We start from the raw sequence: 26,032 nt of genomic DNA, 5'->3' as shown, positions 1-26,032 counted from the left end.
TGTTAAAAAAACAAACGAACGAACAAAAAATCATTGGATGATGAACTTCAACGAATTGTTATGTGGTGTCATTTTCGGAGAATACATATTTTTATCATCTAGAGTTGTACATATATTCTACAAATGCAAACATTTCAGTACATGTATTCATTATAGTTTATTTCATTTATTTGTTCCATAATCATCAGTAATTACGTAGCTGATTATAATTTGAATTTTTTTCATTGATAGCCAGTTAAAAAGTCACAACAATAGTTCTTGGAAATATCTGTTTAAAGTAAAGGTAGTTGTTTTAAAAAATGTTTCAATTGAATAATATTCCTTTGTGGGGTTATTAATAAAACGTTATGTGCCAACCTGTTGTGTCAGTTTCGTATAACGCATATTTTTCCATCTACAGTTGCGCATATATTCTACAAATGCAATTTTTTTGCAGTATATGTATTTATTATAGCTTATTTCATTTATTTGAATCATAAACATCAGTAATTACATAGTTGATCATACTTTGAATGTTCATCAGTGGTATCCATTTGAAAAGTCACAGCCAATAGTTCTAGACCAAGAGCTGACCCCCCAAAACACGATTTATCTCTTTTATGGCTTGTGGCCGGTTAAAATAATAAAAAAATGCAATTTAAAACTTTGGCTCGAATCCCCCCCACTAATTTTGGGTCACACGGCTGCGTGGGTGGATGAAAGGTCAAAAAAATGAAAAATATCAAAGTGATGAGTTAAATGGCTAAAAACTATATAATAGCATTAAATTAATAAGAAAAAACCCGTAGCTAATTTCCCCCCCCAGCTATGTTGGGGCGAACGTGGTGCCCCCCAGGGGTAAAGTATCGATTATTAAACTTAAAAAAAATGATCACTTTCGTGGGGGGGAATTTTACAGGGTATTAGTTTCATTATTTTGATTGCCAAAAAAAATTCCCCCCCAGTAACTATGGGTCAATTTGTCAAAAAAATTTTTTTTTGTTCCTCTTTATTTGGTTCAAGTCGAGTATTGTTCGAACTTACGCATGACTGTTTAAGTTGCAAAAAAACCCCCCAAAGTTTGAACGTTTTTTCATTAAAAAAAACTCGTAGCAATCCCCCCCCCACACCTATGGAGGGGGTTGCTACGCGGTGCGCAGTTTTACAACGTGGTGCCCCCCCCCAGGGGTGAATTGTCGATTGATTAAATTAAAAATAAATGATCACTTTCGTGGAGGGAATTTTACAGAGTATACATTTAATTGCAAAACAAAATATCTCCTCCCCAGCAATTATAAGTCTACTAGCTGCATTGCCAGGCGTTGCACGGTCTACCTCAAAAATGTACGTATATTCGGCGTTCTAAGCATTTTATACAATTATATAAATTTTCTCGCTTTCATTACGTTTCTTATTGCTGCTCCACTCTTATTAGTCAAAGCGCAATGTTATATAGCCTATAGCCTTCTCAATAAATGGACTATTCAACATAAAATGAATTTTTCAGTTCGAACCCGTCGTCCCTGTAGACCAAGAGCTGAGCCCCCAAAACACGGTTTATCTGTTTTATGGCGGGTGGCCGGTTAAAATAATAAAAAAATGTGATTAAAAATTTTGGCTCTAATCCCCCCCCCTCCGCCCACTATTTTCGGGTCACACGCTGCATGGGTGGATGAAAGGTCAAAATAAAAGAAAAATATTAACATAAGTGAAATGGCTAAAAATTATATAATAACATTAAATTAATTAAAAAAAACCACGTAGCAAATCTCCCCTCCAGCTATGTTGGGGCGAATGTGGGAGCCCCCCCCCCCCCAGAAGTGAATATCGATTGTTAAAATTAAAAAAAAAAAAATCACTTTCGTGGGGTTGGGGATGGGGAACTTTACAGGGTATTTGTTTCATTATTTTGATTTCCAAAAAATCTCCCCCCCCCCCAGTAAGTATGGGTAAATTTGTCAAAAAAAAAAGTTTTTTGTTTCTCTTTATTTGGTCCGAGTCCAGTACTATTTGAACTTTCCCATGACCTCTTAAATTGTAAAAAACAATTTCAATTATTTATTCGGTTAAAAAAACACGTAGAAAATCCCCCCCCCAGCTATGTTAGGGCGAACTTGTTGCCCCCCCAGGAGTGAATTATCGATTGATTAAATAAAAAAAAAGATTACTTTCGTAGAGAGGAGGGATTTTCTCAGAGTTTACATTTGATTGTAGCAGGAAAAAATATCCCCCCCCCCAAAAAAAAATGTTTTTAATTTAAATTAGAAATTTTGAAATATTTTTCAAAATGAAAGGAAGCAATTCAGCGTCCGTACATCTGCTTCTACCACTGTGTGCTCAGCATGAAAAGAATGAAGGGGAAAGTATACGCCTGTGATGATTTCTTCTTGCTGTTTCGAGGGCAGTTTCGTCAGTGATCAACTGTAGCCAACACAGTGAAGTCGTTATAGCTGTTGGTTTTTCTTTTCGGAGCACGCTGTACCGCATCCTTAAACTGAAAACGTAAAAAAATCCTTTTTTCAAAAATATATTTTGATGTTTTTATATTATGAGTGTTTTAAAGGGTAATTTTAAGTGTAGCCAGCCACCAGATAAAAGATAATGTTTTGACAGAAACTTTATTTGAAGGAATAAAAGTTTCAAAGATTCGAAAACACTGAAAACTGAAATTCCGTGATTTAGATTTTTCCGAGTTCTTAACAGAAGCAGATTTATATCATCGAGATTGCAAGAACATTTTTATCAAACTAGATGGACACTATCACAACCAATATGCTGAAGGTAAATAAATCTATATGAATTTCCAAATTATTATTTTAAAAATTCATTTAACGCATCGGATTAACGCATTAACATTTACAAGTAAAAACGTCGTTATTGCAATTTTAACATAAAATCACTTTTGTTTGTGAAATAAACTCATAATTACTGGGGTAGGGGGATATTTTTTTTTTTTTGCAATTAAAACAATTAAATGTATACTCTGGAGATAATATACTAAATTATCTTTTATCTGGTGGCTGGCTACACTTAAAATTACCCTTTAAAACACTCATAATATAAAAAAAACAAAATATATTTTTGAAAAAAGGAATTTTTTACGTTTTCAGTTTAAGGATTCGGTACAGCGTGCTCCGAAAAGAAAAACCAACAGCTATAACGACTTCACTGTGTTGGCTACAGTTGATCACTGACGAAACTGCCCTCGAAACAGCAAGAAGAAATCATCACAGGCGTATACTTTCCCCTTCATTCTTTTCATGCTGAGCACACAATGGTAGAAGCAGATGTACGGACGCTGTATTGCTTCCTTTCATTTTGAAAAATATTTCAAAATTTCTAATTTAAATTAAAAACAGTTTTTTGGGGGGGGGGATTTTTTTTCCTGCTACAATCAAATGTAAACCCTGAGAAAATCCCTCCTCTCTACGAAAGTAATCTTTTTTTTTTATTTAATCAATCGATAATTCACTCCTGGGAGGCAACAAGTTCGCCCTAACATAGCTGGGGGGGGGGGGGGATTTTCTACGTGTTTTTTTTTACCGAACAAATAATTGCAATTGTTTTTTACAATTTAAGAGGTCATGGGAAAATTCGAATAGTACTGGACTCGAACCAAATAAAGAGAAACAAAAAACTTTTTTTTTGACAAATTTACCCATAGTTACTGGGGGGGGGGGGGGGAGATTTTTTGGAAATCAAAATAATGAAACAAATACCCTGTAAAGTTCCCCATCCCCAACCCCACGAAAGTGATATTTTTTTTTTAAATTTTAACAATCGATATTCACTTCTGGGGGGGGGGCTCCCACATTCGCCCCAACATAGCTGGAGGGGAGATTTGCTACGTGTTTTTTTTAAATTAATTTAATGTTATTATATAATTTTTAGCCATTTCACTTATGTTAATATTTTTCTTTTATTTTGACCTTTCATCCACCCATGCAGCGTGTGACCCGAAAATAGTGGGCGGAGGGGGGGGGGGGGGATTAGAGCCAAAATTTTTAATCACATTTTTTTATTATTTTAACCGGCCACCCGCCATAAAACAGATAAACCGTGTTTTGGGGGCTCAGCTCTTGGTCTACAGGGACGACGGGTTCGAACTGAAAAATTCATTTTGTGTTGAATAGTCCATTTATTGAGAAGGCTATAGGCTATATAACATTGCGCTTTGACTAATAAGAGTGGAGCAGCAATAAGAAATGTAATGAAAGCGAGAAAATTTATATAATTGTATAAAATGCTTGGAACGCTGAAAACACGTACATTTTTGAGGTAGACCGTGCAACGCCTGACAATGCAGCTAGTAGACTTATAATTGCTGGGGAGGAGATATTTTGTTTTGCAATTAAATGTATACTCTGTAAAATTTCCTCCACGAAAGTGATCATTTATTTTTAATTTAATCAATCGACAATTCACCCCTGGGGGGGGGCACCACGTTGTAAAACTGCGCACCGCGTAGCAACCCCCTCCATAGGTGTGGGGGGGGGGGGATTGCTACGAGTTTTTTTTAATGAAAAAACGTTCAAACTTTGGGGTTTTTTTTTGCAACTTAAACAGTTATGCGTAAGTTCGAATAATACTCGACTTGAACCAAATAAAGAGGAACAAAAAAAATTTTTTTTGACAAATTGACCCATAGTTACTGGGGGAGAATTTTTTTTGGCAATCAAAATAATGAAACTAATACCCTGTAAAATTCCCCCCCACGAAAGTGATCATTTTTTTTTAAGTTTAATAATCGATACTTTACCCCTGGGGGGCACCACGTTCGCCCCAACATAGCTGGGGGGGAAATTAGCTACGGGTTTTTTCTTATTAATTTAATGCTATTATATAGTTTTTAGCCATTTAACTCATCACTTTGATATTTTTCATTTTTTTGACCTTTCATCCACCCACGCAGCCGTGTGACCCAAAATTAGTGGGGGGGATTCGAGCCAAAGTTTTAAATTGCATTTTTTTATTATTTTAACCGGCCACAAGCCATAAAAGAGATAAATCGTGTTTTGGGGGGTCAGCTCTTGGTCTATTCTTGGAAATATCAGTTTAAAGTAAAGGTTTGATCTTAAAAATATTTCATAGGATAATTTTTTTGGGGGGTTATTAAAGAAACGTTATGTACCAACCAGCTTCTGATATTCCGTACATATTCCTCTATAGTTATTTTAATATTCTGCAAAAATAATATTTTAATATATGTATTTATTGTAGTCATTTATGTACACAGCTATTTGCATTTTGAATCAACATAGTAGTTACAAAATCTTTCCATTATACACGAGTAACAGTACTTGGGAAATATCTGCTTGTAATAACAGTAATTGCTTTAAAAATGCTTCATGAGGTATTTAATTTCTTTCATAAAAGACGTATAAATGAAGTATTGCCATGTGGTAATCAGTTTCTGAGTATTTGTATTTTTCCCTCTATGTTGTTGTATATATTTTATAAATGTAAATATATAACTATTTTGAACTAATATAGTTGCTATATATTATTAAATTCAATCATTATTCATTGAAAAATTCGTTTTTTACTTCTTAGAATTAATATTAATTTATTATATTATTAATATTAATAATGATTCTTTCTCTCTTCTACAATTTTTTGAAGATAAACTTTAAAGTAAATGAATAACAGTAATTTCTCTTCCAAATCAGGAAAAGATTTTTTGTAGCAGTTTACGAATTTAATGACTCTCATAGATTACCATTTTCTTCAAATAAAATTATTTTAAGTTGTATTCAAACTTGGTTTAGTTTCATAATAATTATCGTTTGACATCACTCATGATCAAGTTTTGTTCCTCCATTTTATTCGAATTCAAAATAATTCTCGTAAAATATGGGTGAGACACTAGTATCAAAGAAGGTAAATTAAGACACGAAGACTTAATTTTTTTTTTTTTTTCTGAATTATGCTTTTACGTCCAAAAATAGGAGCGAAGCAATGCCATTTCCTATTGAAATCGTCTTAAAGTGCTCCGCGAGTGCTTCCGGACCTACGTCACCAATTTCATTCCCCCACAACCTGTTTCGGGAGATGGTCCAACCCTAGTCTCCTCTTCTAAAGACCCTGGAAAATACTATTCAGATACCAATCAGCCAATCACATCAGAATACAAGGGTGCCAATCGCCCCCCCCCCTTTTCTCAACCCTCTCCCTTTTTTATTTTTTAGATCTCCTTTTTATTCCATTTATTTTTTTAAATATTTTTATATATTTTATTGGTTTATTATTATTATTTTATTAGAAAAGTTCTGTGTGCTACGCTAATGACACACACCCACAAACTAAATAAATAAATGAAATAAAATGTAAACAGAACAAAATTAATAATTTTTTGATTAAAAAAAAAATAAAAAAAAAAAATAAATAAAAAAAAAAATTAAAAAAAAAATAAAAATAAAAAAGTTATCCCCCTCCCCGGTCCAAAAATGTTTTTTTGATGGCGCAAGTCGTGCTATACCCCCCCTCCCCTCCCTGTGAGTACCCCTCTCAGAAGAAGTTTTAACTATATATAACTTATACAGGGGTGATTGTGACTCCATGAAAAAATACCTGAACTTTTTTCCAAGAAGAAAAAGTGTTTTGATGGGCATACATATACACATTACGTGTATGCACACATTATTTATATACATAATTATTTGTTGGGGCTAAAACTCGAAGTTTTAATTGGACTTAATATGTCCATGTGCATGGAGAGAATTAAATTCTTTTAATTTTTCTCATTTCTAAAAATTTTTCAAAGAATGTTTTATTTTCCTCCATTGTATCTGAATCCTTAACCATTTATTACATTCATTTTCTAAAAGTGCATAAATATTTCAGAATTAAATAAGTTTGGGGCAAAAGTGGCAGAATGTATTATGATCACTGCGCAATAGGGCTAGGCGATATCCGAATTTTAATGCCACGATATATTGCTCTCCAAATATCGATATTTTCGATATATATAAGTCGTTAAATTCAACATTTAATGGGGGGGGGGGAGGACTGTAAAACCTATTACATAAGCATCTACAACAGAGAAAAGCCATAGGCCATCTTGGTGAATAAATATTTCAGCAATTTAATCTAATAATATAGTTATAGCAAGGATTTTCATGTGTTTGTGTGGGGAGGGGGAGGGATCGTCATAAAGCAGATTATACCACAGAAACTTTTGGAGAAATTAATTTAGAAGAATTTAAGTCTTTTTATTAGTGGGTGGCAATTCTTGAGGGAAAAGGGGGCTTGGTAAAATTGAGGGGTGCAATCGCAGTCGGGGGGAATGGGCAACCCTAGTTACATCATCTACATATTAAGATATGCAACAGAGAAACGATATTAGACATCTTGAAAAGAAAATATTAAGGGGAAAAATATCAAGTAACGCTCCTTTCTCTTCTTATCTAGCCTTTATTCCATCTCTCACCCCAGCTGTTCTTCAATAATTACCATAGAGATTGCAAAACATGACGGTAACTTACGCTTTATACCAAACGAAACGTCTTAAATTTGGACTTTCAGCGTTTCATTAAACATCGACCTAAATTTTACAAAAGCGGGTTTTTCTGAAAATATAGGATGGTTCCGGTATTTTCGAAGATGAAGATACCGGAAATCAAGATGTAAATACCGGAACACAATCACCCCTGCTTATAGTGATAAAACTAAGAAGAAAGTTAAAAAAAGAACAATAGGAACAATAAACAACAATATTATTTTAAAATATGTAGCAATAACGATACCAACGAAGTAAGGAGAACAGAGAAAAGAAAATAAAGCGCCAGAAAACCAAATGAACGGTTCCGAATAAAAGCTTAGTGATAAATTCGGTGAAGCTCGCGAGTGAAACAACCGGTTTCAGCAGCTTCGACAAGTTCGAAATTCGAATCTTCGAATATCCTCCGAAATTTGAAACGACGAAGCTTGCTACCAAATACCGGTATCGTTATTAGGCGTGTCCTCTCCCACCCTCCATCCACCCTCGAAGCAGCGAAAGCGTGGTCCATGCCAGATGCACCGATGACGTAACACTCCTCCATTCGCGCTTTGCGGCGGGAAGCGATCGTGCGGTGGAGAAAGGGGTGGGAGCGTAGTCTTCGAATCAGCAGGTCTCGGAGGGGAATCACCGATTTTCAGGCGAGTCGAACCGAACGTCCATGGGAGAGATCGCAATTCAACCGGTTTCGTGCAGCCGATTCCAGCGTCGGTGAATTCGAAATTCGAAGACATCGGTTTCGTTTACGATGTATTGCCGGCTGTGATATATCATGGGTTTGGTTTTGAAAAAACCGGTTTTTATGATATGGCTATGAAACCGGTGTTCAGCGGTATATCGATTTATCGTCCAGCACTATGACTGACATTCATAAACTGATTTTAAGATTGTTTCTGAACGAAATACTACTAAGATATTTTTTGATATAATCATCCAGTATAAAACTATATTATAAGTATAAAAAAAATACACTAACACTTTTTGCTTTTAGTTAGAATTTTTTTTAGGAAAATGGTTGATTACTTCAGACCAAATTTTCCCCCAAAAATCTGGAAAGGACATAGAGATCTGTTAGGGCTTATTTTCAATACAAAAAATTATAAATTAAATTTTTAGGTGTACTTTAATTTTGCTTATGTTGAAATTTTGGCGCTCAGGTTGACATTTTCCTGGAATTGCCCAACTAAATAATACTGCACTGAATATTAGAAGGTCCTAATTAATATTCAAAATGTTAATAATAAGAATTTTACTATTTAATTATATCAAAATAATGTCTGACTCACAGCAAAATGTTTAAAATTTGTGTATCAATTTATGAAAATAGCTCTATTACCATATGCTTTGATTTTCAGAGGTAATTCTTTATTGACTGGAATAGATTACATATGTTACTACATAGTTGAAATACTAGGTTAGTGGCACTAAAAGCGGAGTAAATATTTCACCATTTCACTTTGCCCTACATATCTATGCATACACAGCACACAATTCAACGTTTAATTATGCAATTAAAAAAAAATTACCTTTTTATTACAAAAGTGTCTTCCACAGTCACGCTTGCGCTTGCATTTGATATCACAGACATATTCCTTGCAACAAGGAACAGACTTTTCACGTAATCCACAACGACATTTCATAACTCGCATTTGTAAACACTATAAATGAAATCACTTAATATTTAAAAAAATACTACACACTTTATTTTTGTTTAAGTGAACAAATTAGATGCTTGTTAATATAAAACATTACTACTCAGGTTTCCCACTTACTTTAAGAAATGAAATTCCCTGGTTTTCGAGAAAAAGCCATGGAATTCCAGACACAATATATTTGACTGTGCAGCATTCTAAAAGCATTTAAAAATCATGATTTCTTTTGAAGAGTAAGTGAAAAATGCTATTTTGCATTTTGATACCAAAACTGTTAATATTCAATTTTTAAAATCTTTGGGTAAGTCCTTGCTTCAAATGCTAAAGAACATAATAACCTACTAACTGCAGCAGTTTATGATGCAAAAGACACTATTTTTAAGGTCTGTTTTTAACTTTTCAGCATTTGACAAAATAACTTTCCCAGACTTTTTTCGAAATAAAACTCTCTGACAATTTTACGTTTTCCTTGATCTGTGGAAACCTTGACCATTCTTTTCTAAAAATGGGCAAAGTCAAAAATATACCATCAAATGGGGTGGGAGTGTGACAGTAAGGGTTAGATTGTGCCATTACTACAAAGATAGACTGCTGTTTTGATAACAGATGGAATGTTTAAAATTCCCTGTACTGCACTTTAACTAATTTTTTGGGCTAAGAACTTCTTCACGAATAAATACTTGTTCATTTTTTTGTGTAATAGCTTTCAGTCACTTTTAGTTTGTATTCCTTGTGTTTTGTCTCCCCTTTTGTAATGAAGCTGCTTCTAATTATAGCATAGGTATGTGAGCTTAGCCACTCTGTCAGACTTACTTTCTTTTTTACTGTGAATCTAACTGAAAATGCTGAAAGTTCTTTCTTCTGCTGTAGATGTAACTGATGAACTTAAATGTTATAAGCTACATTATAAACATAAGCAAATAAAATCAAAGGACACAGATAACGGGGGTGGTTCAAAAGTCACACAACCTATTATACAATATTTTACTTTCAAAATACAATTCATTTTGATTGATAATTATCTGACTAATTTGCAACACTATATATTTTTTAATGAAACATCAGAAACTTGCAGATACTTTCTGTAGCAGTCAGTGGTTTTAAGGTGGATTATTTTCCCCTAGGATTAGGATTACTTGAAAGCAAAGGGTTTTCATGATGGATGTGTGGATTTTAAGTGGACAAATTCTTGTGTTTTTTAACTTATTACTAGCAGAGACTATAAGATGAAGCCAAGCTTCATATGTAAAGAACACAGATTCAAGTTTCAATGCCATTTCCATTAATGAATGACATCAAGGGTCAACAATAACTAAATTATTTAATTTGATAAGAAGTTTTCAATTCATCTGTTATGCCAGTTTTCTGTCATTCTTTGAAGGAGAGTTCAACACTTAGTTCCATTTATTGAACATTTCATGCATGCCCACTAGAGATGGTTACCACTTCTTAATCAGCCTGTGTGTTGAAGATCGACTAAGTTTCGCGAAAACAGGACAATTATCAAAAGATTTGATCGTTATATGAAGGAACATTTCAGAATTCATTATTGAAAACATCAATGATGGTTTTAAATGAATGAGGTAAAAAATGAAGCTCAATAATAAGTACTTTGGCTTTGTAATTTGGGACAACAGTTTCACAAATAATGAGGTAGGTTTTTCAGGATACACATGTACCAATGATTGACTCCTTTGCATCAGTAACTTTATTTTGTTGAAAGTGAGAGTTATTAGCTAAAACAAAACATATAACTTCCTGGCCGGTGTTTCAAACAACTTTTTTACTCTCAAAATTACTACATGCCTCCCCCCCCCCCTTCTTCCTCAAACACCCACACAAAAAAGTTCAATAGAGCATCCCATTGCTCAAAAATCTGTTAACATTTTCTAAGGAAAATTAACTTGTAGCTCCATATCTGAGAATTTTCAGTTGCTTTAGCTTACAAAAACTCTGGCAAAACTGAAACATTTGTATGTATTTTACACCTTTTTAAAAATAGAAATAACCAAATAAAAATTAATCAATATTGTAATCATCCAACTTTTGAGTTGTATTGTTGAGTGGTTGTATGGATAAGATAATATGGGTTCCAGCTTTTGAATAGACTTTCCTAAGCTTACTAGTGCTTTGAAATAACTTGTCATCACATTGGCATTTTAAGAACAAAAAGACACACAATTAACCAACAATATGTTATTCTTAGAATTAATTTTTATTCACTTAGACATCAAGGATCAACAATAACTAAATTATTTAATTTGATAAGAAGTTTTCAATTCAATCCATCTGTTATGCCAGTTTTCTGTCATTCTTTGAAGGAGAGTTCAACATTTAGTAAAAATATTTCAATTGCTTTCATCAGTAGCCAAATTGAACTTTTTCAATTTTTTCAATTATGTCTTACTTAATTCCAAGGAAAACTTCTTTTGGTAAAGGTAAAGGCATATTCTAAAGCAATAGTTGATTCCTTGTACATTTTTTCAAATACAGGCTCTGCATGGACCAAAATTGCTATTTGGCACTTGTGTTCATTATGAGCATTGTAGACAGAGCTTCTGTTTGAATCACATTTAGTCCTGACTGTTGAAAACATTCTCAATATTTTGTTACTTTTACTTGCTTTTGCTCGAACAAAGTGTTTCTCATATTCAGAGTCGTCAGCAATCATCTCATGCAAAGGAGAATTTTTGAGGATTTATTTTCAATTTTTAAAATATATAGGAACACTTAAAGCCCTGTGTGTGTTATGAAGCCTTACGAGCTGAGTGCTATTGCAATGAATGAAAATATGAATTTTGAACTGTCCTACATCAAGGTTATTACTTTTAGGAATGGGTATTTGATAAGTAAATTCTCTTCTCCTCTTTTAGATCCTTTAGATTAATGTGTGCTTTAAAGTTTAAGAGATTTTCTGAACAAGTAAACTTCCAATTATTCGCGGAATAGGGTGGCACGGTAATCGCGGATAGTCCACACAATGGTTAAAAAACTATACTACTGTATACCATAGCTAAAACATATGAATAAAACTCAAACACACATTTAAGTTATAGCTTTACAGGGGTCTGGCCAGAGGATATTTGGGTCCGTTAACGGACCCTTCACAAAAATCCGATCAACCAAAACGGACCTTTCACAAAATTCCGATCAAGCAAAACGGACCTTTCACAAAATCCCGATCAAACAAAACGGACCCTTCACAAAATTCTGATAAACAAGATCAGATCTGTCAAATTGTTTATTGAAAGAGCAAATCTGAAAGCAAAATAACGCATATTTCTGTGTATAAACCGATAATTTTTGGAACCTTTTTCTAAATCAAATTAGAGGGATCAGCTTATACAAAATCGGCTAATTTTGAAAAAAAAAATCGGCACTCTCGGAATGCTCCTGCAAGCAATAAAAAATGGCTACTGCCAAATAAATATAATGGTTGTTTGTTTTATCACAGCTAATTAGCAGCGGTGTTTTTGTAAACTTTTCTGAAAAGGCATTGGTAAGCACTTTTCTCCGCTCATGATTTAATAAACAATAATAATATATATCTGCGAAATGAACTTAGAACTGCAAAGGGATAGTAAGGGTGAGGAAAAAATATGATCGCTTCAGATAGTGTTACCAACTTCAAAATTATCACAACTTAGCGTCTGGCGTTGAACCTTTATAATGACTTGATTAGAAAATATTCTCATCATTTTGCCAGCTTGTCAATATTTGCGTTTTTACGGTGCGGTGCGATGTTTAATTGTTATTTTGGGAGAAAATTATATGGGTTTTGATTTTTCGATGCTAACAAGGATGATTAACTTTAAATAAACTCTTTTAATTACCGTTTTTTTCTTTAGATGTCTACATTTTGAAAAATGCAATCTTTTAACATCCGATATGAGAATCACATTTTGTTCTTTTTTCAAGCTAACTTCGCTTTATTAGGATTCAAATAAATGAAAAGTCTCTTTATTTCTGTTAGAACTCTCATTTCAAGTTTTTAAAGCAAAATTCCATTTTTTGTTATGAGTCAAAACTTAAAATGCTAAATAGATCGTTTATTTTATTTTTTGGGTCAATTGTGTCCACAGATATTAATGATATGTTTATTATAGGACTCTAAAATGCAATTTTAAAATAATTTTATCAAAAATATTTCTTTTACAAGCTGTTTTTATACTTTTGATGCCTTCACTTTGAAAATTGCGATATCTTTGCATCCACTATGGGAATCCGATTTTTCGAATTTTTAATGATTATTATGCTTTTTTAAGAGGTAAACAATTGAAATATCTTTTTATTTTTGTTAAAATCACGGAATTTAGAAGTTTTAAACCAAATTCTGTGCTTTTTAAGAGTGTCTTGGGTCAAAAAGTTGAATGCTGAACCCTATTCTGAATTTTATTTTATTTATTTATATTTTTGTTACAATTATTTTAAGTACTGTACAGAAATATATCTAGTATAATTTAACATAATGTAGAATGGTAGATAAATATTGATACTTGAAAGAGCAATGCCCCCCCCCCCCCCGTGAAATATCAGAAAAAAAATCCAGAATGATTTTCTCGACGTAGAAGAGGAAAACACTCAACTTTAAGTTTAATTGATGCAGTTTGAGCCATCTCTAAATTCTAAAATTTCGTTTTAACAAAAAAAAATTTTTTTTTTTTTTTTTTTTTTTGCGAAATTTTTTGGTTTTTCACAAAATTAATTCATTTTTCACAAAATTATTTGATTTTTCACAAAAATCCTGGACAGACCCCTGCTTTAAACATTGCTACATTGCATCTACTAACATTGAATGTAAAAAAATATATGCATGTAAAAGCTAAAAACAAACAGTAGCACAATCATAAATTTAAAAAACATTTAATGACGGTTAAAAAAATCAATAAAATAAATTGTGAAAAGACCCGCGGATAATCTGACGGCCGATAATCGGGAGTTTGCTGTATATATACACAAAATCATAAGTTAATGAATGTTACAATAGCAAAGTAATGACCCTCTACTTCTAATCAGTGTCTTTAAATAAAAAAAAGCACTTAATAGTATTATATTCTAACAGATAAAAAGAAAACTTACTTTCTCACATGGACCCAAATGACACCTTTGAGTACATCGATGTAACTCACATGAAAGAAGTTTATCACAAGTGTCACCACAAGGAACAATGTTTTCAGTGCATGGCAAAGATACAATGTTTTTTCCACAAGGGCAAGATCTTGGACCTGAACTTGGGCAGTCCAAGCAAGCTCCAGAATGACAAACAATTTCGCAGAAATGATTCTTACACCTAAGCAATTTATTGCAGATTTTTTTACAGTGCCACAATGGATCTTCACATGGCCGAACCACAGTCTCACTTCCACAAAGACATTTCTGTTCACACGTTTTCCTGCATGGAGGACATTCTCCTACAAGATATTAATAATAAATCATCTAAGGTAAACCTTTTGGACAAGTGTAAAAAAAAATAAATGAAAATGTTAATCTAAGTAATAAATCACAAGTCTGTATAAGTGGAGTTAAAGAGGATAAAAAAAAAAAAAAAAAAAAAAAAGAAACAAAAACTCTGAACTCAAATTAATGTTAGGGAAACAATGCCATGAGCAAATGAATCAGCATTACAAATATCTAGCTAGTCCACTCTGATGTTATTGGATAAACTGCTCTGCTGTAAGAAAGGAATTTATTGCCTTAAGAGCCAGTTTTTTTTTTTTTTTTTTTAGAAAAAAGGCAGGCTGGATAGTAGACATTTTTGATTTGGTGAAATTTTCAGGTAAAACTACTAGAAAAGGTGTGTTATTTTTATTTTTGCAAAAAACAATTTTTTCTTCAAGTTTTTGGAGGTTAAAGCTGGACTTAGTTCATTTTTTCAAGAAAAACATACAAATTTACATAGGCCAATACTTTTTACTTTAAGAGTGAATCGTGGCACAGGCAATTATTTTGTGTTCTACTATATCCGTGATATTTGTTAGTACATACTTAGTTGTGGTTGATTCCTTTCGCAAAGGTCAGGGGTCACTCAAAGTTGTACAAAAAAAAGTTTTTTACTGCAACTTTGACCATCGAAATCTTCTTGCGCCAACAGTGAGCCACAATAGTACATACGGGGGGGGGGGGGGGGGGACCCAAAAGTAACCAGATTTTTGTTCTAATATATTTATATATTAGTTTATTCACAAAATTTCTTTTGTCTCTTTTAGAGTGTTCACCCTTGGATGAAATACACTTGTTAATTCTTTTTTTTCCACTGTTAGAAGTTCCCCTGGAACTCTTTAGCTTTGACCATGTTCAGTGCCTGTTGCGAAGCAGTTTTTACAGCCTCTACATCATCAAAACCAGGGTTCATACCCTTTAGGCAGAAAAAAATTCAAGCACTTTTCAAGTACTTTTCAAGGTAAAAATTTTTGTTTTCAAGGCAATATCATAAATTTGTACTAAAAATATTGTATGCAGATTTTTCATTTACTACAAACACATAGAAATAAGGCAATAATACAAAAAAGTATAGGAAAACAAAATTGCTTTTTCTACAACGAGAGACGCTTTGGTGAAAAATCTACTGCGTTGAAAGTTTTTCTGAAAATGAAGTTTGGTCATAAAGAGAAGCAGATACCAAGAGGTTTAATTTTGAGGTTTTTCAAAGGTTGCAGCAGTCAGAGGTTTGTATATTTTCTAGAATCAACAAATTAATACTTAAAAAAAAAAAACCTTTCATAAGTGCTTTTAACTTTTATGAGAAGAAACTAAAATACCGAAGTTCAATGGCATTGCCAGAGAGGAGTTTTTGAAGTCACTCCCCCCCTCAACCCCCCCCCCCGGTTTCAACATTTATTTCCAATATCTATACAGTGGTTTATTACAATATAAGGGCGGTTAGGACAAAAACACTACCCAGAAAGTTATTTCAGTTTGCACTATTAAGTTCTAAAAATATTAGGTTTGCAAATCATTTATAAGTATGCAAATCAATTATTCGTATGTATTTATTAGCTGTTCAGCCAATAAGGCATTTCAACTGTCCTCGAGTAAATTTAAAAAATAGGAAGTAAGAAAAGTTTATAAAAGCCCACAGTACAGTCTCTACACCTCAAAATATACAAAAGCAGCTTAAGCAGTGATAAATACTCTGAATGCAAACTTGAGCCTATTCTGCTTTCATTGATTAACTTGCAATAGACAATAAATGCGCAAGTTCAGATTTATAGAGCCATATTTCGAAATTGAAAAGATTCACAAGAAGTTGACATATATTATGACAAAAGTAGTTTTATTTTGGAAAAAAATGGGTTATTGTTGAAATTAGAATTTAAATTTAGAAAGGCAATAATATTCAGGTGTAATTGTGATTTGTGAGTTCATAAAAAATTACCTGAAAGTTTCAAAGAGCAAAATGGGGCAAGGGGGGGGGGGGATAATTTTTAAAACTAAGACCCCTATTACTTGAATATACAAATGTACAACAATAGCTTTTGCTATGCATACAATTCATAAAATAGTTTATTAAGTCAAAATATTCTGCATAGAAATACCATGCCCAGTGCCTGTTGATAACCAGCAACAGGCACTGGGCCTAGCTAGGCTGGTACTGGTCAATTTATTAGATCCAAATGAAGATGAATGACCCTCCTTAAGCTATCTACTCCTTTGCTGATTAAAGCCTCTTTCAGTAAGCTCCAAGTACCCACAACCTTAATAACGTAGTAATTTTGAACATTTGAGGAAAAGGGGAAAATTGGAGATATAGGGAGGTAAAAGAATAAAAACGAACACTAGTGGATTTCAAGTGAATAATCATAACACAACCACCCCTGTTATACACCTTATTTATTTTAGCAGACATAAAAAAATGATGTACTTTAAAATTATATAAATCAACTTTATGTTTAAAATACAAACTTTAAGTTAATTTGTTAGGTGCTCAACTGCTGAAATTTAAATTAAAAAAAAAAAAAACTGTTATGACCAAAAATTAGGTAAAGATAATCATTCAAAATTGCAAAAATAAATAAGCAAATAATTAAACAAGACCAAGGTAATAAATTCTTTAACTCTTTAGTTATTAAAATAAAAAATAAAATAAGCTAATCTGATGTAGCAGTGTCAAAATAACTACTAATTGCCAAAAATATAAAAATATTTACAAAATGCAAACGGATTGAAATCTCAAACAAGGGAAGCAAATTTTCGCGAATTAAGTTTAATGTTGTCATGTTTCCCATAAAATAAACTTATATTTTACTGAAATTAAACAAAATATACTAATCTACGGTAGCAAATATGAAAATAACATCCGATTAGTGAATATATTTAAATATTTGCAAGATGCAAAAAGATTGAAATTTCAAACACGAGAAGCAATTTTTCGCAAAGTCTGAGTTTGTTCGACGTGGCATGCTTCCCATGAAATAAATTTATTAGTTTTTTATTAAAATTAAACAAAAATATACTAATCTAAGGTAGCATATGCAAAACTAACATTTGATTAGCCAAAATATTTAAATATTTGCAGGATGCAAAAAGATTGAAATTTCAAACACAAGAGCAATTTTCCGCGAAACCCGAGTAAGTTCAATTTTGTCATGGTTTCCAAATTAATTTCTTTGTTAATTAATGAAATCAAACAAAAAATAAACTAATCTAAGGTACCATATGTCAAAATATCTTTCGGTTGTAAAAAACATCAAAATATTTACAAGATGCAAAAGGATTGAAATCTCAAACACGGAAGCAATTTTTCGCGATGTTGCATACTGAACACATGTTCAGAAAATTGCATTGGTGAAACACTTTTTTAAAACTTCTAAGCACAATTCGTTGATTTTTGAGAGAATTTAAGCACTAAGAAACTTTTTCAAGGTTTTAAAACTTTTTCAAGGTTTTCAAGCACTTGAAAGTGAACTTTTTTTTTTCAAGCACTTTTCAAGGTTTTTCAAGGGCGTACGAACCCTGAAAACGCTTTGATTTCAGAATTTTTTTCATCCTCTGTAACAGCAAAAGATCACAGGGGGCTAGGTCAGCTGAATACGGGGTCGAGAATGACTGGCCACTCCTGAGAGGACAAGTAGAAGTTAATAGTGCAGGCTAAGTGTACGGGAGCGTTATGATGGTAAAGGAACCATTCTTCTGATCGCCCACGCGAGCACCAACTCATTCTTGTTTCTTCCAAAGTTTCGTCAATCGTAAAACTGACTCTCGTTGATTTTTTGGCTGATTTTCTCAACGTTTTCATCATTTTGAGACGTTGAAGGGCGCTCAGAATGAGCATGATCTTCAACACTCATGCTACCACATTTAAAGCGCCCAAACCACTCCAAACATTGCGTACGGCTCACAGCATCATTCTTGAAAGCTTGTTGAAACATTTGGTAAACTATTCCGTTGCCGACTTTTCAAGCAGGAAGAAAAATTTCAAGTTTACAGTTAGTTCTTTCAAATCTGCCATAACGAGTTTGCAGACGGAAAGCAACAACACCTGAGAAAACCAACACTACGATAAGACATTATCAACTAAACTGACACCACTTGCACAGCTGGTTTGTGAAGGTCTCTACTTGAGCCATCTAGCTGGAGAACACTCTACTACATCTAGGATTGGCATCGCACCATTAATACGGTTTCTTTTGGGTCCCCCCTCGTATTTCAGTAAATACATGCCATAGAGTAGTATCATAAAAGAGAAAGATTTGTGTGGCTAACATTTGGCGCACCAAAATATTTGACTCTGAAATTGCAGAAATCACAAAATTGCATGACTTTCAAGGTCATTAATTGCTTGCGCCAAGAGTCAGCAGACATGAAACTACCTGGAGAAGAAGTCTTTCTTGTCATAGAAACACAATCAGCTAACAGACCTATAGCTACTGTTTCAACTTTTGCATAATTTCACTCTAAACTTCACTCAATGGGTGTTTTTTGGCGCTTGTGAAAAATGCCAATTACTTGCTTTTAAGTATTTATTACTATTATTTGCAACAATATTACAGTAGAACCTCCATTAGGGGACACCTCCGAATAAGGGACACCTCTATTTAAGGGACATTTTTTCTGGTCCCAGTCCCTTTGAATAGGGACTTCCATGTATTAACCTCTAATTAAGGGACACTCTGTTTAAGGGACAGTCCCAAAAAGAAAATGGAAGAAATAATGTATAAGCACATAAGAAATAGTGAATTTACTGGAATTCATGTTTCACTTTTCCTCTAAAAATTAATTGAGGAACGTTTCACGTTTTAGATAAACATATGTGAAGGAAACAATTAATGTATTATAAAAAAAACTTGCTGAAATTAGCGTGCATAATTTGCCCTATCAACAATTTATTCAATTAGGTTCAGGGCCGACGAAGATAGCAACTAAGTTATACATACAAGTAATACAAAGCTAGTAGATAGCAACTAACTAGCTTTGTATATAAAACTTTAAAAAATTGAACGTTAATTGTAATTAATATAGTATTACATTGTAAATTATATAACATAAAAGCAAATACATGTAATGAATTACTTCAAAATTATTTCTCTGTATGCTACAAAACTTTGCCATTACAAAATTATTGATTAAATTTTACTTAATAAAATAACATAAACTTAGAAATTTGAATAATTGTGAATTTTATTTAGCATATATGAAACATTTGCAGTATTTAATCTTAATTATTAATAGTTAATGTTTATTGTGATATTATACTACTAAGTATACGGCATGCATCAATTGATCCACCTCTGAATAAGGGACACCTCTATTTAAGGGACAAAATGTCTGGTCCCTTTAGTGTCCCTTATTGAGAGGTTTTACTGTATAATAAATTTTCATAAACTAACTAAAATGGTAATAAAAGACAACATATACTTGGAACCAAATTAAAAATTTCTCAGTATGCAACAAAAACACTATTTGTCTTAGTTAAATAAATACCCTTGTGAATGAAAAGTAAAATAAGAAATAACAAGGTCAAATACCACGAGTTGCAGATTACTGCAGACACGTGTTTTGGCATAAAAAGAAACGTCTTTTTCAAATAAAAAAAATCAGCTTATGGATGAAAAGGCATCCGACAAAAGACATATGCTTTTGTCGGATGTTTTTGATTTCTTTTGATGTGCTTTCTGGATATTATTTTATACCAGTTTTCACTCCTTTCATAAAAATATTATAATCATGCATCTTTTATTTATTGAGAAGTGAGTTTTTTTCCTGTTGGAAAGGGTGTAACATCTTAGAAATACATTCAAATTCGTGGTACTTTTTTAAAGGTTTTTTGGTTAAGTTTGGACCTTACTACCCTCAAGCTGATTCATAATTCTCAAATGGAAAAGGGAAGATGAGATGTTACAAGAAAAGTCGTCTGGCCAAGTAGACAACTAGAAAATAAGAAATAACCTGTGTTGACATGTGTTTCGGTGTTACAAGGAACGCCTTTTTCAACGCAAAAGAAAGGAGTTTATGGATGAAAAGACATTCGACAAAAGCACATGTGTTTTGTTGGATGCCTTTTCATCCATAAGCTGATTTCTTTTGATTTGAAAAAGGTGCTCCTAGTTACGCCGAAACATGTGTCTGCAATAATCTGCAATTCCTGCTGTTTGACATTGGTATTTCTTATTTTACTTTTTATTCACAAGGGTATTTATTGAACTACAAAAAATAGTTTTTGTTGCATACTGGGTAGTTTATGGACTTAGTTTTCAATTTGGTTCCACGTATATGTTGTCTTTTGTTACCATTTTAGTTTGTTTATGAAAATTTATTATAATAGTGTTACAAATAATAGTAATAAATACTTAAAAGCAGGTAATAAGCATTTTTTCAGTGCCAAAAAGCACTTGTTGAGCAAAGTTTAGAGTCAAATTATGTAAAAGTGGAAACAGTAGCCAAAGGTCTATCAACTGATTGTGTTTCTATGACAAGAAAGGCTTCTTCTCCAGGTAGTTTCATGTCTGCTGACCTTTGGTGCAAGAAGTTAATGATCTTGAAAGTCATGCAATTTTGTGATTTCTGTAATTTCAGAGTCAAATATTTTGGTGCGCCAAATGTCAGCCAAACAAATCTTCCTCTTTTTGGATACTACTCTATGGCATGTATTTACTGAAATATGTACTACTGTGGCTCACTGTTGGTGCAAGAAGATTTCGACGGTCAAAGATGCAGAAAAAAAATTTTTTCGTACAAATTTGAGTGGACCCCTGACCTTTGCAAAAGGCGTCAACCACAACTAATTATGCACTAACAAATATCAAGGATATAGTAGAACACAAAATAATTGCCAATTCCACGATTCACTCTTAAAGTAAAAAGTATTGGTCTATGTAAATTCATGTATTTTTCTTGAAAAAACGAACTAAGTCCAACTTGGACCTCCAAAAACTAAGAGAATTTTTTTTTTTTCAAAAATAAAAAAACACATGTTTAGTTGTTTTAAATAAGGAACATATCCTGAAAATTTCAGAAAAATCAAAAATGCCAACTATCCAGCCTGCATGATCCTTAAAAAAATTGGATCTTAAGCAGCACTTTTGAAAGCTGCTTAGCATTTTAATGTTCAAATGGTGTTACTAACTCTACCCATAATGACACACTAAACTGGCAAACATCTGGCATGTTGAATTTATTTTAGCTACCAGTTTGTCTTACCCAACTATCAAGGAATCTGTGTGTCTATGTTTCGCTGTCTAGCATTAGAATGTCAGCTGCTAGCTGATCATTGTCAACACATATCCGCACATAGACTGAATGGATGTAAATTAGGAACAACAGGATTTGACAAGTCTTTACCTCAATTATTTTAAGTCCTGCATTTCCCAAGATTCCAAAGGTTAAAAAAAAAAGGTTTCCAAATAAGTACATTATACATGTCAAACTGAAAACAAAACAAAGTATATGTTGAAGGATATTCTACCATAGACAGTCAGGTTTACCACTCCACGATTTTCATGTCTAAGACACAGGTTGCTGAACTGCGCACAGTTCCACCTCATCCTGCAGAGAAAGTACCGATTAAAGAAAAAATAACTCGAAAATAATGGACGTAGAGAAGATGATGAACTACATCCAAGTTCAACATCAAGATTACACTGTGAGGAATCAGTCCACAACTGAAGCCGAAATTGCTGATAATGATAAAAAAATAGTTGTAAATCCTTTTTTTAATGTTTTATTTGCTTTGAAATGCTTTAAATAATTGCTAAATATGTTCAATAATGTTGTACTCATAAAACTATTACAAGTCTTAAAACTCGATTTATTATGTAGTTCGGTCAATTTAGACATCAGAGGTTACAAAAATTTGCACCCAGCTGAAAATTGGTAGGATTGTTCAAACCCAGCATAAATGAAATTTAAAAAGTCCTTATTAATCCAAGGGTCAAAGGTCACAAAAACGGGTTTTAAGCGATTTTCAGCAAAATGATAAGTTTTATCATAAAATTAGCCCAGACAATTGAAACCACATGAAAATACTGTATCCAAAGCTTCTCAATAGGTCCTTGATCCTTATACTCTTTCAGTTTTTGATGAAATTTATTAAGTAATGCCCTTGATACTTCATTATCGTTTTCAATGTCATTATATGAAAGAGCGTTATCTAATATGTTTTCAACATTAATGATGAGATCTGCATCCATGATGTCATTAGTACTAACCCCTTTCAATATTGTAATTACTAAAGCAAGCTAAAGTAGTGTATAAGCTTGGACAGCTCTTGCGTAAGCATGACCATTGAGCATTTTTTCTAATGATTTCAGGGCATAAAACTATGTGAGTACTTCTTTCATACCCCTTTCTTGCATAATATGCCCAATTGCTCCACAAAAAAAAAAAAAAAAAATGAGTGGATGAAATCCTAAGAGTTAGATGATGATCTTTGATATTTCAGAGCCATCAGGTGAAGCTGATACAATTTCTCGAGTTTGTGCATATAGAGGTTGATCGAAAGTCACAATGCATACAGCGTGGCTTTGCATTCTCTTGTTAAGCTGTGAGCTTTTAAAAATGCTCAGCTTATTAACTTTTAGTGGAAGCTCAACCAGGACGTGTGATAGTTTTTGAAAAAACATTCATCTTGTGCAACGTCAAGAAGAGCCAAAGTTAACAGTAACTTGTTTATTATGGCTATGATATATACAATGACATGTTAATCGAAATATTGAGAATGCACTCTTTACAATATTAAGTAGCTCATTATACATTAAACGACTTCTGAAGAAAACATTCTAAGTCAAAGTATGAAACGTTAAACATATTTAAATATGATATTCATATCAAGAGCAGTAAGCCGAAGCTATCTGCAAAAACGGACAGACTCAACTGAGCTTTCGAAAAACAACCAAGTCTGACTTGGGTTGAAATTGAAAGGGAAGAGAATGAGGCAAAGCGCCGGGAGCTTAAATGCTACTGGCAATTTACATATTCTGCTGACGCGATCTTGTTGCAAGAAGGAAAGAACAAATGAGAAAAAACTAATGCAAATTACGGTTGCCAACACTTTTGGAAAGTAATTTACCTCCTTTCATAAAAGTCGTATAAATAGCATTATAGAGAATTATCTGATCTACAATTTTTGTCTGGGTTAATTTTATAATAAAACTTGCCGTCCCCTAAAAATGGCGAAAAACCAGTTTTTGTGATATTTGACCACAAGTAAATTTTTTTTCCATGGATCAGATTGATGAGGACTTTTCAGATTTCATTTATGATGGTGTTTTAAACAATGCTACCAATTTTCAGCTGGGTGCGAATTTTTGTAACCTCACTCTTACTTTTTGGTCTAATTTGACCGGACTTATGTTCATTCGACTAGTTTATTCATTTTAAAATTTTGGTAAAAAGGGCGAGTTTTGTGTGCTTTTGCATTTAATTAATGAAAAGGTACTGTTCAAAACTTTAACCACTTACAAAAGTGAATTTTGCTTTAAAATTAAGTTTCTGCTTCTTTTTCTCATTTTTTTTTTTTTTTTTTTTTTTTTTTTAAGTTCTGAAAAAAAAAAAATTTATATCTTGAACATTTTGTAATTTCTGACTTATGCTTTTTCAACAAAAACCAATTCATATGTGGCATTGCTTATACACTCATACATTTCTAATTTCTTTTACAAGCTTTAAAATAGTTTGCACATGTGAGGAACTGCATTTTTTGATGAAATTTTTGTGATTAAGTCTTACAGCTCATCACAAAAGGCTCAAAAGGAATGAATAATGAAAAAAAATTAAGAATCATTCCTAGATAAGTACAAAACCAAAGTTTTGAAGAATATATGGGCACACAGTGTCATGCTGAAAATGTGGATGTATCCTAATAAATGTACACATATAATTCTAGCAATTAATACAACTTAGCATGCTGTAAAACATGAAAACTTGTGTACTTGGTAGAGATCACATTACAGAACCCCCGAGAAAATTTATAACAATAAGTGAATATCTTGAACGCATTTAATCCTAAGCAAATTTCTACATTTCTAGTAACAAAACAGGATCATATTTTGAAGAGAATAAGATTTCTGGAAGTATCACACAGACATAAATTTTCACTGTATGAAAATATATTTCAATCATTAAATAGATGTAAGATGTCTTGAAAATACATACCTTCATGGCACATTTCCTCGCAGGAATGTAATTTACAAAACAGCAATTTCCCACATTTCTTTTCACAGGTCCACTGCCTATTACTGCACCTTTGTGATATTGGTTTGCTTTTGCCACAAGCACAGGATGAAAGAACAGTTTGAGGACATGGAGGGCATGCACCTACACAGAATATCAAACACATCACTGCTGAATTCAAAGAGGATATTAATTTCTTAATTTCGAATTGGAATTCATGAATGAATTTTAATGCTCGAAATCCACCAAGCCTTAACTTAAAAAAAATCCAACAGTTTATTCCTAATTTAATTTGAAAGATAAAAATGTGAAAATTGATACACTGTTTACGAACAGGTTTAAATTTAAGTTAGACAAAAAGTTAATTGAGAAGAAAGGAAGTGAGAGTGTAGAAATTAGTGCCAAAAATGTGCTTTACATTGGTGATCATAATATTAACTTGTTATATTCTATCAATTTGCACACTAAGATCAAATGAGATATTTTCCACTTTTGGTGAAATTATGATTGCAAAATGTGTACTGTTTATGCTAGCAACTGAATAAAATGATTTTGGTGTAACTATGTTATACCATTTATTCAAAAAAAGAGAGAGAGAGAGAGAGAAAGAGGGGAAGAATCAAAAAATAAATAAATAAATAAAAAGAGCATTCTAAAAGATTTGCAATTAATTAAAAAACACATAAAGCAACTTTTTAAAAGGTCTATTACATAACACAGAAAATAAACTCTGTGCTTAAAATAGTAGTTTAAAAAACTAAAAAAACACGCTTTTGTAGCAAAATGAACTAAAAAGTAAAAAAAATAAAATAATAGTTTAAAAAACTAAAAAAAACAGGCTTTAGTAGCAAAATGAACTAAAAAGTTAAAAATAATCTTTGGATGACAAGTACATAAAGTAATTGACCAAACACTTAATTTTACTGTAATATAAAAAAAGCATGGGAGGCAGCCTATTTACATTTTTGCATGGCTAACAGGTGTAAGAAATTCAAGACAACTGATAAGAAGGTCAGGAAGACTGAGATGGACAAAGTAGGTCTCGGCCCAGGGTTGTTATTTTGTATACTTTTTTTGTAAAATGTCCAAGACGCCGGAATAAAGTAGACGAAATGGACAAAATAAAAAATCAACTGATTATCCATACATAAATTTATTGTTATGGTGTAATAAAATTAGTATATAATTCTAATACATTATCTATTATGAATTCATCATTTTATTAAAATAGAATGATTGTTAACTTTAGAATGTAATAAATCCAAAAAAACTTTAATTACACATTGGTGCAACTAAT

At 32.6% G+C, this 26,032-nt stretch overlaps 1 protein-coding gene across 2 annotated transcripts in view; it reads right to left on the bottom strand.

Annotated features, from left to right (window-relative positions):
• LOC129218643 (NF-X1-type zinc finger protein NFXL1-like) overlaps positions 1-26,032 on the bottom strand; it is a 168,312-nt gene that overhangs the window by 48,026 nt on the left and 94,254 nt on the right. For both annotated transcript variants that reach the window (XM_054852960.1, XM_054852958.1), the window contains exons 7-9: positions 24,718-24,879; positions 14,209-14,540; positions 9,004-9,135 (exon numbers count right to left, since the gene is read on the bottom strand). In XM_054852960.1, coding sequence (XP_054708935.1) covers positions 9,004-9,135; positions 14,209-14,540; positions 24,718-24,879 — 626 coding nt within the window. The remainder of the gene's footprint in view (positions 1-9,003; positions 9,136-14,208; positions 14,541-24,717; positions 24,880-26,032) is intronic.

Source organism: Uloborus diversus, chromosome 3 (assembly GCF_026930045.1).
Source record: "Uloborus diversus isolate 005 chromosome 3, Udiv.v.3.1, whole genome shotgun sequence".
NCBI lineage: Eukaryota > Metazoa > Arthropoda > Arachnida > Araneae > Uloboridae > Uloborus > Uloborus diversus.
This window is presented reverse-complemented; position numbering and strand designations above follow the sequence as displayed.